The sequence below is a fragment of the Haematobia irritans genome, chromosome 2 (assembly GCF_050003625.1).
Source record: "Haematobia irritans isolate KBUSLIRL chromosome 2, ASM5000362v1, whole genome shotgun sequence".
NCBI lineage: Eukaryota > Metazoa > Arthropoda > Insecta > Diptera > Muscidae > Haematobia > Haematobia irritans.
Window position 1 is genome coordinate 82962686 of NC_134398.1, and position 18748 is coordinate 82981433.

The following is an 18748-nucleotide window of genomic DNA, read 5'->3' on the forward strand; positions in this document are numbered from 1 at the left end:
CACCCATAAATCTTCATACAACTTCATTGTTTGTTTATGCTTCTTCTTATTTTTTCAAGTTGTCATCACATTTGTTCGTGTAGTATAAGAGCAAAACTTGAACGAACACACAACAAATAGACGAACCTCTGTCGTAGTGTTTATCCAACCGTCTAAGGTCCGCTTAAGATTCTTTACAAACACCGACATTCCGTCCGGAATAACTGATAGTCTGTAAAGCGCATAACATTCCCCAACCTGAAAACACCAATAGAAAAATAACAACAATGCAATGTTGTTTACGAAATTGGATGCAATGGCAGTAATAGTCAAAGCTGTGATCTTGTGTACATATGTACAATACGACGAGCTCTCCAAACAAGAGTTAACGAACACAAAACGGACATCCCAAAGAAATATGAAAAAATAGCTCTCTCACAACACATTTTAAGAACGGGACACACATCTGATTTTGACGGAATTAAAATTTTGGAGAGAGAGAGAGAATACGTTTAACTATAGAAAGCCTGAGAATACAACAAAAAATAAATAGAACAATGAACGTCAAAGAAGATACGGACAATATAAGTACTTGCTACAGCGTTGCAATATCGTAATACCATCTGTGATATAGTTTTAAGCTTTGTTTAGTTGTCTTTATATGTTTATATTTGATTGTAACGTGTAAACTCAATGTAAAAACAAACTTAAAACAGTATCTATGTAAGTTTATCGTGTTTTTTGTTTCCAATAAAAATTGTAATGTATATTATTCAAATAGACAAATAGAAGCCCCTAAAGAGGACAACAAGGAATTGTCGAAACGTTGGGCAAAATGTAATAAAACTTGTTATTATTTACAAAACTACATTGGTCCAATTAGCTTAAAAAACTGAACTGAATATCACTGGATTTCTGGCCAAATATAAGATATAAAGTCAAAATAAATGGTAGACAATTTTTTCAAAATTTCGAAAGGGCGTATGTGGAAAAAGTCAAAAATTTCAGTTAAGAAAAAACTATCTTTTAATTCGTATTGCAAACCCTAGTTTTGAAGATCACAACATAAAATAATATTTTTCTCTGGAACGAAAGTTTACATTTGAATTTATGATAAGCGATGAAACAACTGTCTCTACACACAAAAAATATTTTTTGCCTTCAATCACGAAATTAATTGATCCAATTAATTTTTAATTGAAGTGTCTTCAATCACAGAAATTATAGTATCACTTAAAAAATTAATTGAAATCCAATTAAATAGTTAATTGATCCAATTAAAAAATTAATTAAAGCTATTAATTTTTGTAATTGATTTTTGTTTCAATTAAAAAATTTGTTGAATCAATTGAATTTTTAATTGAATATGTTTTAGAACTCAATTAAGACTTTAATTGGAAGAATTTTCGTGAAATTTTTCTTTGTAATCTTTTTATTTGATTTCAAAAAATCTTTTAGTGTCAAAAGAAAACTTTGTACATTTAAAATTACGTTTCTGTGTAAATGACAATGGTATACATTACACGTTCAGTTTGCTTTGTCACCCATTGAATTTTGTAAGTTTTTGGTCAGTTTTTTGTCGGTAATAACATTTTTCGCGTGTCCACTGCGTTCATCGTCCTTCGTCCTCATTTCACTACGTCTTAACTACTATACAAGCATTGAAGCATTAGCATAGCATTGGAGATGGACGTAAACAGGCAACCTGACGAACCATCAAAATACACACATAGAAAATTTCATTAAAATTGAGCCAACGAAATTTTTTCATTGATATAACGAAAATTTTTCATTAATACAATGAAATAAATCGTTAATAGCAGGAAACGTTACGTTGATTAACAGAAAATTCGTTATAATAACTAAAAATTTCGTTGTATTAACGAATTTGTTTCATTGGCTCATTTTTAATGAAACATTTCGTTAATATAACGAAACTTTTTCTATCAGTGTAGGGAAGACGGTGCACCCTAAAAAAAATCGCTTCTGTAACATATACTCCCAAACATATTTTGCTTCAAGCATATAAATTTTTGGGTATTGGCCAAACATTTATATGTTTGATTTCTTCCAATATATAATATGTTTGAAAGCATATTGGTCTAAACAATATAATATGTTTTGGGTAGTCCAAGTTCCAAACATTTTGTATTTTTCCATCCAAATTCAATAATGTTGTCTTCCAAAAAACTGTATGTTATTATGTGAACATATAATATGTTTGGAGGCATTTTGGACCCAAAAATATTATATGCTGAGAAGAATTTTCTCCCAAAGAATATTGTGCTCAATTTTTTTTTCTGCCTAATTGTATATTGCCTCACATTTTTTCACTTCCATGAGTTTTTTTTAGATCTTAGCACCTTTTTCTGTAATACAAACATTGTAGAAGAAATTATTAAATTTTATAATTTATTTTTTTTTTTTCAATTTTACCTTTTGCCGGACGGGGATTCGAACAGCGGACCACACAGTTTGTAAGCCAGCACACTAACCACTGGCCTACGTAGCTGTTATGGTCATCAAGAGATAATTATCGTTATAAGTTATATTTATATAGCATAGCTTCTGGCGCCCACGAGCCGATGCAAACATAACATTGTTTAACAACATAATATTGTTAAACATACATTTGTTGGCAGCTTGGAGCAGTGGTTGGTCGTCCGCCTTGCGTGACAGGGGTCCTGGGTTCGATCCCTGCTTCGACCAACACCACTTTTTTTTAATATATTTTTTAACATATATTCCAGATTCGTTCGGAAGTTCCCGAAAAGGTATTCAGCATTACATACTATTATATTCAATTTTTACTACGAAATTGTAAAATGTGTTTTATAAAAGACTTAAAGTCAGAAAAGACAAATGCTTGATATAAACGAAATGGACTGAGTTCAAATCAAATATTATTTTTTTATTGCAAAAATAAAAATTGTGTATCAAATAAAGGTTTTTGTATACAAGTTTAAAATTTTCGAAGAAATTCAAAAACTCTTACAAAAGAAGAACGTGAATTCGAGTATATAAAAATATTTTTCCATCGAATCCTAAGGTTAACGATAACCATTCAAAAGCACATTATATTTAAATTCTAAACAGTAATTTTACAACAGCACATAAATTTATTTTGGTGTGAACAATTGTTTGCTAGCATGTAACACCATTAATTTAGAAATACAAATAAATATGAATTTTTATTAACGAATAATTTTGTACTTAATTTAATTCTTAAGGCCGGTATAAATTGGTATTATCGCGTTAAAATGGCCATGTTTACCCTTTTACTTTTCTTTAATAATATGTTTTAAAGAAAATAAACGTATTCAATTGTTGCTTTGGATCTTTCCCCACCATGTTATAATACAATTTACCGGAAAAAGTTGTAATGTTATTCTGCTTTTGCCGCTAAAATGATAAATAATTTTAGCGGCAAAACTCGAACTCAATGCCCGCTTTTATTTTCGAAAAAATCCGTCAACTCCTCTTGGACTACTCATTAATAAAGAGGAACTAATCTTTGTTTTTATAGATCTTACTGTTTAATTTTTCACTGTTTCGCCCTGTTTTCATTTTACTTTCACAACTCTAAAAAGAGTGCACTGAAAAAATATTGTCGTGAGGCCAAAGAGTTCATGTCCTTAAAATAAGAATACAACTTTTGCTTTGCTTAGAAGACGCATTTCTCTAATATAAAGTTTTTTCCATGTTCAAAGGTCGATACTTTCAATGAAGTCGTGTTGTCGTTATAATTAAGTGATTTGACTTAAAAATGGGTATCATAACATGAAAGAACAAATTTTTGGACTAAGGTCACCTTGACTTTAATAATTCAGAAAAATTCTTTAAAATTAATGAAACTGTCTTTAAATTTGTTGCATTTTTGCATCTTGACTACAAGGCAAAAATCATTAAAAAATAGGATATGTTTTTCAATACTTTATTTTAAAGACATTTTTTACTTGAAACATATCATAATTTCTACCGGAAGTCTTGTTTTTAACGGACATTTTATAGCATATGAAAAAAAGCTGAAAAAGCGAAAAATTGAAATGTGCTTCGTAGAGTCAAGTACACAAAACCCCATTTAAAAGAGAATTGTGTCATAAAAGCATCCTTACTTGTGTTCTCCGCTTCTTTGGTTCGGAATCAATACCAAAATTGTTAAAAATCTTTGGAACCGGACATGCTTTTTGTTCAGTGTATAGTGCCCTTTCGTTAGTTTTTATGAAGATCCCTTTAATTACCTTTGTTTGAATATTTTGACTTACTCGTCCTACGTTCCGATTTGTTTAGACGAAACAAAAAAATTGTGCCCGTAATGTGAAAATGATAAACAAAAATCATGCTCTTTTTTTCAAATATATTTTATCTTGGTTCCGAATGAATTTTCCCTCCGAATACTTATTTTAATATTTTACTTAAGCATATACAATTTTTGGCGAAGACTTATATCACAACATATATATGTTTACTCATAATATGTAAATTTATACTTGTTTATATTCACACGTAGTATTTTTCCTATATTTAATGAAATTTTCTTTGTGTATATATATTTGTAATGCGCCAATTGGTTACTTTCATTATTTTACTTCCAGCATACACTTTGTCTCTCTTTGTAAACACATATATGTTTATGGGCTATTTCTAAATTAATATATGTTTGAATCCAAGCATATTATATTTACAAACATTTTATGTCTCAAACATAATATGTTCTAACATATTAACATATATGTCCCAAACTTTTTATGCTAGTTTATGAACATTATATGTGTGCACTCAAGAATATTGTGTTTAAAAATTTGAGTTCCAAACATATAATGTTTATACCCAAACATATGAAAAACAGTCTTTTTCGTCCGTGTGGGAGTAGATGCGGAATCGGCTACAATGCATGATCGTGTACACACAAAGAAATAAACTGTGTGACTTATGTCTTTGTTAAGACACATTTTGAGGTTTCGTAGCAAAAATTTAATATAGTAGTATGAAATACCGCACATTCTTTTGAAATCATGAGAAAAATTCGGAATATATGTTAAATTACAATAGTTTCCAAAATTTGTATTTTTCGTTTTTAAGAAACGGAAACTAAAATAACTTAATATGTTTTTTGCAGACAGTCATGCAATAATCCTTTGTGATTTAAATCGAGAGAATCTTTTGACTCGAAATATCAAAGAGTGGTTTTTGAAGAATCATTCATCTCGAGGTAAAAAGAAGATTTTATAAGTTTCTCATTGTTGTTGTTTTTGATTTCAGCTTAAAACCATGCATTGACTAAACTACAAGTGTAGCTTAACCAACAGAGGAAAATAATGTTTGTCAAATTTATTTGGGCAAAGACCTATAGACTGCAAGATGGTTGGATGGACGCACGTTTCGGAATTACCACATTCTTCATCAGCATCCTCTACTTGCAGCAAAACTATCAACCAATTACAGAATAAATTCAGGCAGTTCACTAAACCCAAAAGTAAACCACACTTGAACCTTCCGAAAAAAGGTTTTACATGATAGCCGGCTTATGCCGAAATAAATTCGTACAAACATATCTCTTTTCCTTTGCTCATTTAAATGTTCCCGAAAATTTAAACTAAGTATTTGTAAAACTTTTGAACTAGACAAAGTCCTTTTCTTATAGTGATAATATGTGGGAGTCTAAAATTACAAATAGTTTGAGACGTTGGGATTAGTCATTTATTACACTTTGAAAGGTACTTGTTATTGTACCAAGTAGAGTAAGTAAGGGACAGTACTTCTCATAAGAAAAAGTACAATATAAGGAAATGTTTGTAAAAAAACACTGACAAAGGAACAATTTGACAATCGTCCCATTAAACACATATTTTCTACAAGAAAATTTTGTTATGCGACTGCAACTATTTAGTATTCGTTTTGCAAAGTATAAATTGATTTTTGTCAAATTAATTTTAATTTTGTTTATTTTAATTTTAAGGTAAAGTTATTTTCATTTTTATACCCAGAACCCATAAAGTATGTATATAATATTTTCGGTCGTGGTGAAATTCAGAGACAATCTAGCGATGTCCATCCGTCTGTTGAAAGCACGATAACTTCCGAAAGAAACAAGCTATAGACTTGAAACTCTGTACAACTAGTTGTTATTAATATACAGCAGCGTGCAAAATGGAATCGAACATATCATCTCGTTTACGACGAGATGATATGTTATTTTTCCTTTTTTAAATACTCCATATAGACAATTTGGTAGACAATTTTAAGAAGACCTAAGATACCGTGCCATTGCACAGAAGGTGTCTTAATTTTTGCAGGAATCTTAATCCTATCGTATCCTACCACAAACTATATGTCCAACTTTATCTCAACAAGTATATACGGACGTAAGTTCGACATGGCCGAATCTTATATACCCTCCACCATGGAGGTATATAAGATATATAAATATATAAATAATTACGAACCTAAAAGAACTGTTACGTGGTAATTATAGAACCAGAATTGAAATATGGGGTGGCTTTTATTTTATTTTTGTTTTATTAAGCAAAGTCTGGGGATCGGTTTATATGGGGACTATATACAATTATGAACTGATATGGAGCAATTTTTGTTTGAGTGGGGGTCGATTTATCTGGGGTTATATATAACTATAGACCGATATGGAACAATTTTGGCGTGGTTATTGGGGACCGTATCCTTGCACGAAGAAGGCTAACGAAGACTCGTAACAATTACTTGTATGACAAAACAAAGAAAAGCTGACAAAAAGTGAAACTTCAACTTAGGACTGGCATTTTCTTGCTAATGATGCGGAATTATGTCTACTTTCAACGGATAACAGATAATTGAACCTAGACTAAAAAATCAAAACTGGATTAATACACAGTTTGGGGTCAAAATACAAAAATGCATCGCCAATTTTTACCACAACCCAAGTAATTCGATTGTGGATGACAGTCTTTAGTGGAACTTTAAACGAAATCCATGATGGAGGGTGCATAAATTTCGGCCGTATTTCCAATTTTTTGTTATATTTTGTAAATATTTTAAACTATAAGACAAAATTTTTAATTTTCTTTCAGAAATCAAATTTTATTACAGAATTTTCTTCTTTTTTCTTATAAACACTATTTGTCTATAAGAAAACAACGCATATAAAAAGGAGTTGTTTGTTTTTTTCAGTTCAGGTGGCAGCCCGATGTATCAGGCTGACTTAGACTATTCAGTTCATTGTGATACCACATTGGTAAACTTTTCTCTTATCACTGAGTGCTGCCCGATTACATGTTAAGCTCAATGATAAGGGACCTCATTTTTTATAGCCGAGACCGAACGGCGTTCCACATAGCAGTGAAACCACTTAGAGAAGCTTTGAAACACTCAGAAATGCCACCAGCATTACTGAGGTGGGATAATCCACCGCTGAAAAACTTTTTTGGTGTTAGGTCAAAACAGGAATCGAACCCACGACCATGTCTATGCAAGGCGGGAATGCTAACCATTGTACCACGGTGGCTCCCAATATACATATAGGTACTGTAGTTGGTAACGTTTGTTTTTGTCGAAAAACGCGGCTTCTCAACTGTTTCTCTACATCCACCCATTATAGATTAATCCTTTGAAAATCTATATGAAAGCGCTTTGAATTTTAAAATGTTTCTCAATTCTGTTGTTACAGTGACGTTTGAGCAGATTTCAATGTCTTGGACATAATATGCACAAGTATTCACTTTTGCAAACCAAAACCACTACCTGTTCATTTGCTTTATACACTTGTCACATTGTTTGACACTATCCCTTGAAACACATTTGGACTCATTGCCCCTCCAAATGTTATCCGGTGATTAGTATTTACCTGTGTGGATGTGTTGTTGTTTTGCAAATGTTTGTAGGAGTGTTTGTTGAAGAGCGTCGTTGAGGTGCCATCCGGCACGCTCATTCCTATGCCGGAGCTACTGCCAGAGGATGAACTTGTTTCGACCTTGCCATCCTCGTTACACAAATTCGCTGATGTATTGCTGTCATTGTCGTTGTCTATGCAAGGTGTAAGAGGATGTGAGAAGGTCATTGGAGTTGTGGAGCCATTCGTATTGGATGACAATAGTGGACATATTGAGGCTTCTTCTTCGGGCATAAATGTTGACACTGAGGGCGATTCAATCAAAGTGCGTGGTAATTCGACATCGAGCAATGCGGGATCTGTAGAGATGCCCATTTTGTTCATGACACCTAAAGTGGGTATCGTTTCCGACCAACTATAACGAAAGTCCTTAATTCCTCTCCGTGGGATTATTTATTTGCTATTGCAGGCCAGTGTGGATAAACATAACCACAATATTTGGCAAATTAAATAAAAATTCTCCCAATTCTTTAGTCAAAATGTATGGAAGTCTCCGTCTCCGGCGCTGTTTTCACTACGAATAGACAATAAACTGAGATGATGAAAGTCGGATGAACTCTTTTGCTATGAGTATTTTTTGTTGGCTGCTGTTGTGACGTTTAAATGGAGGATGCGCGGGAACGGATATGGTTGACGGGGGATGTATGCTTCTTATTGGTCGTATCGTGTGTCCGTCCAAGTGTATGTACGGGTTTATTTATATCGTCCGCAAACAAATAAACAAAATTCTACTCGATGAAATGCTTGTTGTGTGTGCCTTATCCGTTTCGTCTACCTGCTGCGCGTCCCCAAGAATCTATTCGATTAACTGACAATTCCACCAGACAATTGTAAGTGCAGATAGGGCGACAGACTAGTGCGAGAGCATATTCGCGTTTCAATTGATTTCAATTAAAGCAAATGTCACAAATTAATTTCCAGTTACACTCGGACGTTTGCATTCCACTGTAGTTTTTCACTGCCACTGAAATCTTTCACTTAACACTGCGATAGACGTTACGCGAATGGAGAATATTTACCGTGAGGAAATGAACAAAGTGTTCATGGTGGAACTGTGATAAAGTTGCCAGATCTAATGGACTGGTATGGTGATGGTAGTTGCGTTACGAAAAATATATAAATAGACGTCAATCATTTTTTTATTATTAATCCAAAATCACTCGCTGCTTAATTGAACGTCAATTAAATTTGAATCAAATAGATTTTATTATTATGATCAAAAATTTAATTTAATGCTAACCTAATTTGATTAAATTTGTAATTTTATTTTGGAAGCCACTTCTGGGAGTATATTAACAACAAACAATCTGGCGTCTTTTACCTCTGTGTACCTAGGTGTGTTCTCTCGCGGATCAGAGCGTATGCGCAATGAGAACTATTGTTCACATGCAATCCAAAGTGAATGTGGATGGAAGGGGTGAATTTTGTGGGTTCTATATTAAAACATATGTTTTTTTAATTTTGCGGCGTAAAAGTGTAACAATTGTATGCAACGCTGGTTTGTTAGTCATTGGCGAATTATTTCATCACAATGGTGGGCCCTGTGTTCGTGAAAATTACAGAAATGAATGTTTTGGTAAAATTCATTTAAATTTAACGTCCATTTTCATGTAGCTCCGTTAGGCTTTAACTCCCACACTGAAAAAAAGCATACCCGGTTCCAAAGATTTTGTCTTTACTTTAAAAAAATTTGTATTGATTCCGAGCCAAAGAAGCGGAGAATACAAGTAAGGATACTTTTAAGACACAATTCTCTTTTAAAATCGGGTTTTGTGTACTTGCTTCTAGGAAGCAAATTTTAATTTTTCACTTTTTCAGCTTTTTTTCATCATATGCTATCAAGTCAACGACGACTTTATTTTCCACATTAAGACTCGAAATTATGCTGTGTTTCAAGTAAAAAACGTCTTTAAAATAAAGTGGTGAAAAACATGTCCTATATTTGAACGATTTTTTGCCTTGTAGTCAAGATGCAAAAAGACAACAAATTGAAAGACAATTTCATTAAATCTAAAGAATTTTTCTGAATTATTAAAGTCAAGTTGAACTTCGCCCAAACATTTTTTCTTTCATGTTATGATACCCATTTTTAAGTGAAATCACTTAATTATAAGGACAATACGACCTCATTGAAAAGTTTATCGACTTTTGGACAAGGAAAAAAACTTTATATTAGAGAAATGCGTCTTCTATGATAAGCAAAATTTGCATTCGTATTTTAAAGACATGAAATCTTTGACCTCACGACAATATTTTTTTCAGTGCAGTTAAAAGAAAGTAAATTGCAAATATTTTCTCTCCGTTTAACTTAAACTGAAAAATTTTCAGCAGTTAAGTTCCTAACTGGCATATGGAATATATAGGCAAGATGACAGATAAGCTCATAGTGCGGTTTAAAAGTTCGTTAGCTAACGGAACACTAACGGAGCTTCACGAAAATGGGGGTAAATGAAAAATGATCAATAAAATAACAAACCTTTATTGGTTGTTAATGAAAAGTACACCCAGTGAAGGAATATGATTACCACAAACATGTTTCAAGAGCAAAATGTAATTTTGGACTGGGGACATGCAATATGTTTGTAGCAACCTTGTTATTTTCGCAGAAATTATGTATCTAATTTCTGATCTGAATCCTTGTCTGCGTGTTTTACTGAATTTTTTTCCATAAAAACTAAAAATATAAAAAAATATTCGAGAGGTTTTAAGCACCCATACTCAATATAGCATATTATATACGCATATACACATTTCTCTGATATAAAATTGTTTTCCTTATCCCAAAATAAACTTTTCGATGAAGTATTTTGTCCTCATAATTAAGTGATTCGAGTTAAAATTGGCTATCGTAACATGAGAGATAATTTCGTTTTATTAAGGTCAACTTGACTTTAAAAAATCTGAAAACTTCTTCAAAATTAATGAATTCGTCTTTAAATTTGTTGACTTTTTGTATTTTGACTACAAGGCAAAATGCGTTGAAAAATAGGAGCTGTTTTTCAATACAATATTTTATAGACGTTTTAAAACATAGCATAATTTCTACTTGAAGTCGAGTCTGAATTTGAAAATTTAAGTTGTCGTTAACACGTTTTTAAGGGCTTTGGTAGTTCATGAAGAAAAGATATGAAAAAACTAATTAATTGTTTTTTTTTCAGAATTAAAATCAAACTCACAACTCAGATTTAAAAAATAATTTTGTCTTAAATGTATCCTTACTTCAATTCTCCGCTTCTTGGGCCCGAAATCAATACCAAAATCAAAGACAAAATCTTTGGAACCGGACATGCTTTTTTCCAGTGTATATGAAACACAAATTTTTTACTACAAAATATTGTTACGAGTTTGATATTTCTAGATTTAAGTTTATTCAAATTAGTTTCCGTTAATTTAAAATTTCAAATTGTAACGGTCAAATTACGTCATCACATTCATTTCTTCATTTTCTAGCACTTTCCTAAACATCTTTGGTGGTCTTAGTTTCACAATAATTGTTTTGTTATTGTTGTAGTAATATGAGCACAACCCAGGGATGGAAAATGCAGTACTATAGTACTTTTTTCAATTCTTTTTCAACCTGGGCAGTACCGTAGTACCCCCGCGAATGATTTAGTACCTTTTGTGTAGACATTTTTGAGCCGATATCAGATTTATGGTACACTAGTTTTGACAAAATATGTTAATATTTTGAGAAAGTTTTTAAGAAACTTATATTGGCTTTAGCAGCCAATGCTACTTTTCTTTCTTTTTTTTATTATCATACATTTACTGTATGCTTAAAATAAACAATAAATAAATAATTTTGATTTCTATAGAAAATATTGTCAAAATTTTGATTTCTATAGAAAATTTTTTAAAAAATTTATGTCTATAGAAAATTTTGTCAAAATTTTGATTTCTTAGAAAATTTTGTAAAAAATTTATTTCTATAGAAAATTTTGTAAAAATTTTATTTCTATAGAAAATTTTGTCAAAATTTTATTTCTATAGAAAATTTTGTCAAAATTGTATATCTATAGAAAGTTTTGTCAAAATTATATTTCGGTAGAAAATATTTTCAAAATTTTATTTCTACGAGTATAGAAAATTTTGTTAAAAATTTATTTCAATTTATCTACAGAAAATGTATGAAATACCATGAATTCTACAAATCTACCAAACCTTGATTACAATACTGTAGTCTTTGTAAGCGGACATATACTAAAAAAAATTTAAATTGTGGATTCGACAAACAAAATTTTATTTTCTTAAAAATTCATTCTAAAGGTGCTCTTGACAATAATCTTCCAACGGCATTTTAGGTGAAATTTTGTGAAAAGTTCTTTTTCGCTCAAAAAATACCTTTTTTGTACTTTCTTAAAAATTGTATTTTCCATCCCTGGCACAACCCTCTGTCAGCTAAATTACGAGATAGGCAGAAACGACAAAGTGATTGTTCTAGATAATTGTTGGCAAGACTATGAACAGAAACGTCAAAAGTCAGTGCTGCCGCTACTACTTCAATCGAAGTATTTTGCTTCATCACAAAATTTACTTCGTCACTCCTTCTTCCAAAAATCAGCTTCACGTTTTGTTCTGCTTCAAATTTTAAAATTTTTCCCCATATTACCTAATTGTTTTTCCTATTCCTTTAATTACGATGAACATAGCGGTTTTAATCTTTGAATTATTAACCGATGTGGACCAATTTTTGCATAGGTGTTGGAGACCATATACTTACACCATGTACCAAATTTCAGCTGGATCGGATGAAATTTGCTTCTCTTAGAGTCCCCGCAAGCCAAATTTGGGGGTCAGTTTATATGGGGGCTATACGTAAAAGAGGACCGATATGACCCATTTGCAATACCATCCGACCTACATCAATAATAGAGGTCTGCATCGAATAACTTTTCACTACATGTATGCAATTCGCTGTCGAATATAGTACATACACTGTCTTTCTCTCAGAGCGCAAGTAGTGAAGTGAACAATAAAAATGTAAATACTTGAGAAAAACATGGATTCTCTTCACTTCACGTGGTACCACAACTACTTCTCAGTTATGTGCGAAGCAAAACTTTCCATTATTATTAATCATAGATATGTATGTATGTCACATATTTCATATATTTATGTATGTCACACACTTACCTTAACGTTTGCGGTTCTTTATAACAAACCAAAACATATATTATGGAGAGTAACTGTTTTTTTGTATTTCTGAAACTGCACGTGGTACATATGAAGTTTTGTTCTCGCAACATACTCGACGTGATCACTCTGTGTACACTTCTATAAGAGAGAAAGAGGAATATGTGTTTGTTGGTAGTGAAGACATCAGAGTAGCAACAAGAAGTTACTCGTGGCTTTTGGTGTTCATCAAAATGTGTACCAATTGTTTTGCGAATCTCTCAAATAGATGTACTCATGTAGCAAGTACACGTGTACTCTGCATTTACAAACGGAATTGTGCAGACCTCTAATCAATAACAACTACTTGTGCCAAGTTTCAAGTCGATAGCTTCTTTCGTTCGGAAGTTAGCGTGATTTCAACAGACGCACGGACGGACGGACATGCTCAGACCGACTCAGAATTTCACCACGACCCAGAATATATATACTTTATGGGGTCTTAGAGCAATATTTCGATGTGTTACAAACGGAATGACAAAGTTAATATACCCCCATCCTATGGTGGAGGATATAAAAAAATGAATTCGATTGGTTTGTTTTCAAAAATGTATGCTACTTCAATTTTATTCAATCTACTCCACTTTTTTCCAAAATCTACTTCACTAAATTTTTCACTAGTGGCAGCACTGGGCAAGACTATGAACATAATATCTATTCATGTGCGACATCTGCCGGACACTAGTAGAACATTCCAGATGGCTGTAGGCAAAGAAGATAACCAGTTGAATATGTGCTGTTAGATAAATTGTATCTAGATTAGAGGTGTGCGCGTGAGGGATTTTTCACGCACACTCACGCACGCTCACAAATTCAAAATGTCATTCACGCACGATCACGCACGCCTGTTTTAGAATTGCTCACACTCACGCACGCTCACGAATGAATTCGTAACATTCACGCACGATCACGCACGTCCGTTTTTGAATTGCTCACACTCACGCACGCTCACGAATGAATTCGTAACATTCACGCACGCCCGTTTTTGAATTGCTCACACTCACGAACGCTCACGAATGAATTCGTAACATTCACGCACGATCACGCACGCCCGTTTTTGGATTGCTCACACTCACGCAAGCTCACGAATGAATTCGTAACATTCACGCACGAAGGTTTTTATTGATTCACGGTCACTCACGTTCACGAACCAAAATCCTGCAAAGATAAACACTCACGATTGCAGAATAGTGACTACCGCACGCTCACGACGGGATATATCAACTCACGCACGTTCACGAACAACAAACTTATTCACGCACACTCACGATTCGAAAAAAAAAAACTACTCACGCACGTTCACGAACAATGAAACGTACATCCACACACTCACGATTCATAAAAAAAACTATTCACGCACGCTCACGATGTAAAATGCAACTCACGAAGGTTCACGACTATTATACTTACAAAACAAACGAAAAAATGTAATTCACGAATGAGTGCGAACTTAAAAACTTACTGACTCTCGCTCGTGATACAAATGAGCAACCCAAACAAATTCGCCAAAATATTTCTAATTAAAAATCTGAAGTTGAAAACGTACTCAATTAAAAAATTAACAGATACAATTAACATTTTAATCAAATCAAAATATAAATTCAATTAAAATTTGGATTAATTTTGGCCGAAAAACTTAATTAATTTTTAATTGAGGCAATCAATGATTTATAGTGTTATTGTTTACTTATTTTATTTTTTATTATATTATAATTACATATATTATAATTATACTATATAGAATTATTTTTTTAAATCTAAGCCAAAATTTAATGAACCAATGAAACCAATTATTTCCGAAAATTATTAATTTTTTATTTGGAAGTATGTTTTCAATTTAAAAATGTAAAAATGTTCAATCATTATTATACCCTTCACCACTACTGTGGTACAGGGTATAATAAGTTTGTGCATTTGTATGTAACGCCAAGAAGGAAAAGTCTGAGACCCATCGTTTAGTATACCGATCGTCTTAGAATTAGACAAAGACAATCGCTATTGATTTTGGAAAAAATCGGTTCAGATTTAGATATAGCTGCCATATATATTTATCCCCGATCTGGTCATAATTGGCGTATTTATCAACCGATGTTCTTCAAATTCAGTACATCCGAATATTTTATGAGTCTCGAAAAAATTGCAAAATATCATCTAAATCGGTTCAGATTTAGATATAGCTCCCATATATATCTTTCGTCCGATTTAGACTCATATGAACAAAGAGGCCAAAGGTTACTACCGATTTTCGTGAAATTTTGCATAAAGAGTAGAATTGACATTCTACCAATGCTTGGTAAATTTGATTGAAATCGGTTCAGATTTTGATATAGCTCCCATATATATCTTTCGTCCGATTTGCACTTATATGCCCTCAAAAGCCAGAGTTTTGCCGTTATTTAGTTCAAATTTTGCACAGGGAGTACGTTTAATAGTATCGATAAGTGTACCAAATTTGGTTGAAATCGGTTCAAATTTAGATATAGCTCCCATATATATCTTTCGCCCGATTTATACTCAAATGACTACGGGGGCCAAAGTTAAACACCCATTTACGTGAAATTTTGCAGAGATAACAGAATTATTATTCTAACTATGCATGCCAAATTAAGTCGAAATCGGTTCAGATTATATATAGCTCCCATTATATGTACACCAGAGTTGGGGAAATATGGTAGACTGTTTCATATTTTAGACCTATTTTCAATGAGATTTTCCTCTAATTGACTGGATAGTTTCCTCAGAGAATATATTTAATATGATATTTAAGTGTGTCAAGTTTGATCTAATTTGGTTCAGATTTAGATAAAGCCTCCATATATTCGTTTTTCCGGTTTATACAAATATGGCAAAAATTCCCACACTTGACACAAAATTCTGTGATGATTTCCCCATATCTTAGTCATATCCTAAACACTGTAATGCCAGAATTTCCACAGAACGGTTGAGTTTTAAATAAGGCTCCAAGTCGCCCGACTTGACCAAATAATATATCATAACCCATACTTGACTATATATCTTGGCGGGATCTAACCAATATCCCTGTAAAGTCGCCACTGCTAAGTATCAAAAATTGTAAATATTACTAAAATTGCCCTATATCTCGAATACATATGTATCACCTGCTCTTTTGTATAATTGCATTAAAATTTCTCTCGCTTCATATTTCTCATATTTTTTTACTATGTTAACATTAACGCCCTGGGATGAAACACAATGTTTTTGTAAAAGTACAAAAAATTTTCTCCATTAAAAGTATTTGTATCTGGAAATGCAAACCTTTATATAGCTCCCAGCAAATTTGAAGTGGTTGAGAGTCTACATAGTGGTGAAGGGTATAAAATAGTCGGCTCCGCCCGACTTTAGACTTTACTTACTTGTTCATACATAATTTTTATCGTGAGCAAGACGTTTTTGTAAATATAATATTTGTCGTGAGCGTAAATAGGCTCGTGAACGTGTCATTTCTCGTGAGGGTGAATTATTTCGTGAATGTGAATTTTTTCGTGAACGTGAATTTCATCGTGAGCGTGAATTTTTCGTGAATGTGAGTTTCTTCCTGAGCGTGAATTTTCTCGTGAGCGTGAATTTTTCGTGAACGTGAATGTTTTCGTGAACGTGAATGTCATCGTGAGTGTGAAGTTTTCGTGAATGTGAATTTCTTCGTGAGCGTGAATTTTGTCGTGAGCGTGAATTTTTCGTGAATGTGAATTTTTTCGTGAACGTGAATTTTGTCGTGAGCGTGATTTTGAAAAAATTTACTCACGCACATTCACGAACAGAATTTGATGTTCACGCACGATCACGCACGACACATTTTTGTTCAGTCCCATTCACGCACATTCACGTGATTTGGTCAAAATTTCATTCACGAATCACGTGACTCACGCGTGAATCACGTGTGTCACGAAAATTTCGTGTCACGCGCACACCTCTAATCTAGATAGTTCTAGATGGTTGTATGCAAGGCCGTAGCCAGGATTTTAATTCGGGGAGGTTCAACTTTGCGCCACACTGTGGAACAGGGTATTATAAGTTAGTGCATATGTTTGTAACACCCAGAAGGAAACGAGATAGACACATGGTGTCTTTGCCAATAATGCTCAGGGTGGGCCCCTGAGTCGATATAACCATGTCCGTCTGTCCGTCCGTCCGTCCGTCTGTCTGTGAACACATTTTTGTGATCAAAGTCTAGGTCGCAATTTAAGTCCAATTGCCTTCAAATTTGGCACATGTTCCTACTTTGGGTCAGAAAAGAACCCTATTGATTTTGGAAGAAATCGGTTCAGATTTAGATATAGCTCCCATATATATCTTTCGCCCGATATGGACTTATATGGCTCCAGAAGCCAGATTTTTGGCCGAATTTGGTTGAAATATTGCACTAGGAGTACAATTAGTAGTAAAGTGAAATGTGCAAAATTTGATTGAAATCGGTTCAGATTTAGATATAGCTCCCATATATATCTTTCGCCCGATATGGACTAATATGGTCCTAAAAGCCAGAGTTTTGGCCCAATTTGGTTGAAATTTTGCATAGGGTGTAGATTTAGCATTGTAGCTATGCGTGCCAAATTTGGTTGAAATCGATTCAGATTTAGCTATAGCTCTCATATATATTTTTCGTCCGATATTCACTTATATAGACCCAGAAGCCAGAGTTTTATCGCGATTAGCTTGAAATTTTGCACAAGGAGTACAATTGGTATTATAGTCATGTGTGCCAAATTTGATTGAAATCGGTTCAGATTTAGATATAGCTTCCATATATATTTTTCGCCCAATATGGACTTATATGGCCCCAGAAGCCAGAGTTTTGGCCCAATTTGGTTGAAATTATGCACTAGGAGTTCAATTAGTAATATAGTCATGTGTCCCAAATTTGGTTGAAATCGGTTCAGATTTACATATAGCTCCCATATATATGTTTTTCTGATTTCGACAAAAATGGTCAATATACCAAAATTTTCTTTGTAAAATCGCCACTGCTTAGTCGAAAAGTTGTAAAAATGAATATACTTCTAATACGTATATATCGAGCGATAAATCATAAATAAACTTTTGCGAAGTTTCCTTAAAATTGCTTCAGATTTAAATGTTTCCAATATTTATACCCTTCACCACTACTGTGGTACAGGGTATAATAAGTTTGTGCATTTGTATGTAACGCCAAGAAGGAGTAATCATAGACCAACCTTTTAGTATACGGATCGGCTTAGAATTAAATTCTGAGTCGATTTAGCGATGTCCGTCTGTCTGTCTGTCTGTCCGTCTGTCTGTCCGTCTGTCTGTCCGTCTGTCTGTCTGTCTGTCTGTTGATGTATTTTTGTGTGCAAAGTACAGCTCGCAGTTTTAGTCCGATTGTCCTAAAATTTGGTATAGGGTCCTGTTTCGGCTCAAAGACGATCCCTATTGATTTTGGAAAAAATCGGTTCAGATTTAGATATAGCTGCCATATATATTTTTCACCGATCTGGTAATAATTGGCGTGTATATCAACCGATCTTCCTCAAATTCCGTACATCCGAATATTTTATGAGTCTCGAAAAACTTGCAAAATATCAGCAAAATCGGTTCAGATTTAGATATAGCTCCCATATATAGCTTTCGCCCGATTTACACTCATATGACCACAGAGGCCAATTTTTAACTCCGATTTAGTTGAAATTTTGCACAGGGAGTAGAATTAGCATTGTTACTATGCGTGCTCAATTTGGT

General features: G+C 33.2%; 1 protein-coding gene across 3 annotated transcripts in view; it reads right to left on the minus strand.

The window, feature by feature from the left end:
• LOC142225645 (amino acid transporter heavy chain SLC3A1-like) overlaps window positions 1-8879 on the minus strand; it is a 32818-nt gene extending 23939 nt beyond the window's left edge. Inside the window, exons 1-2 of one of the 3 annotated variants that reach the window (XM_075295449.1) lie at window positions 8637-8879; window positions 7817-8375 (exon numbers count right to left, since the gene is read on the minus strand). In XM_075295449.1, the coding sequence (XP_075151564.1) occupies window positions 7817-8185 (369 nt within the window). In that variant the 5' untranslated portion in view covers window positions 8186-8375; window positions 8637-8879. Of the gene's footprint in view, window positions 1-7816 lie in introns of all 3 variants that reach the window. The other 2 variants (XM_075295448.1, XM_075295447.1) reach the window with 2 other exon arrangements.
• Window positions 8880-18748: the final 9869 nt, after the last annotated feature.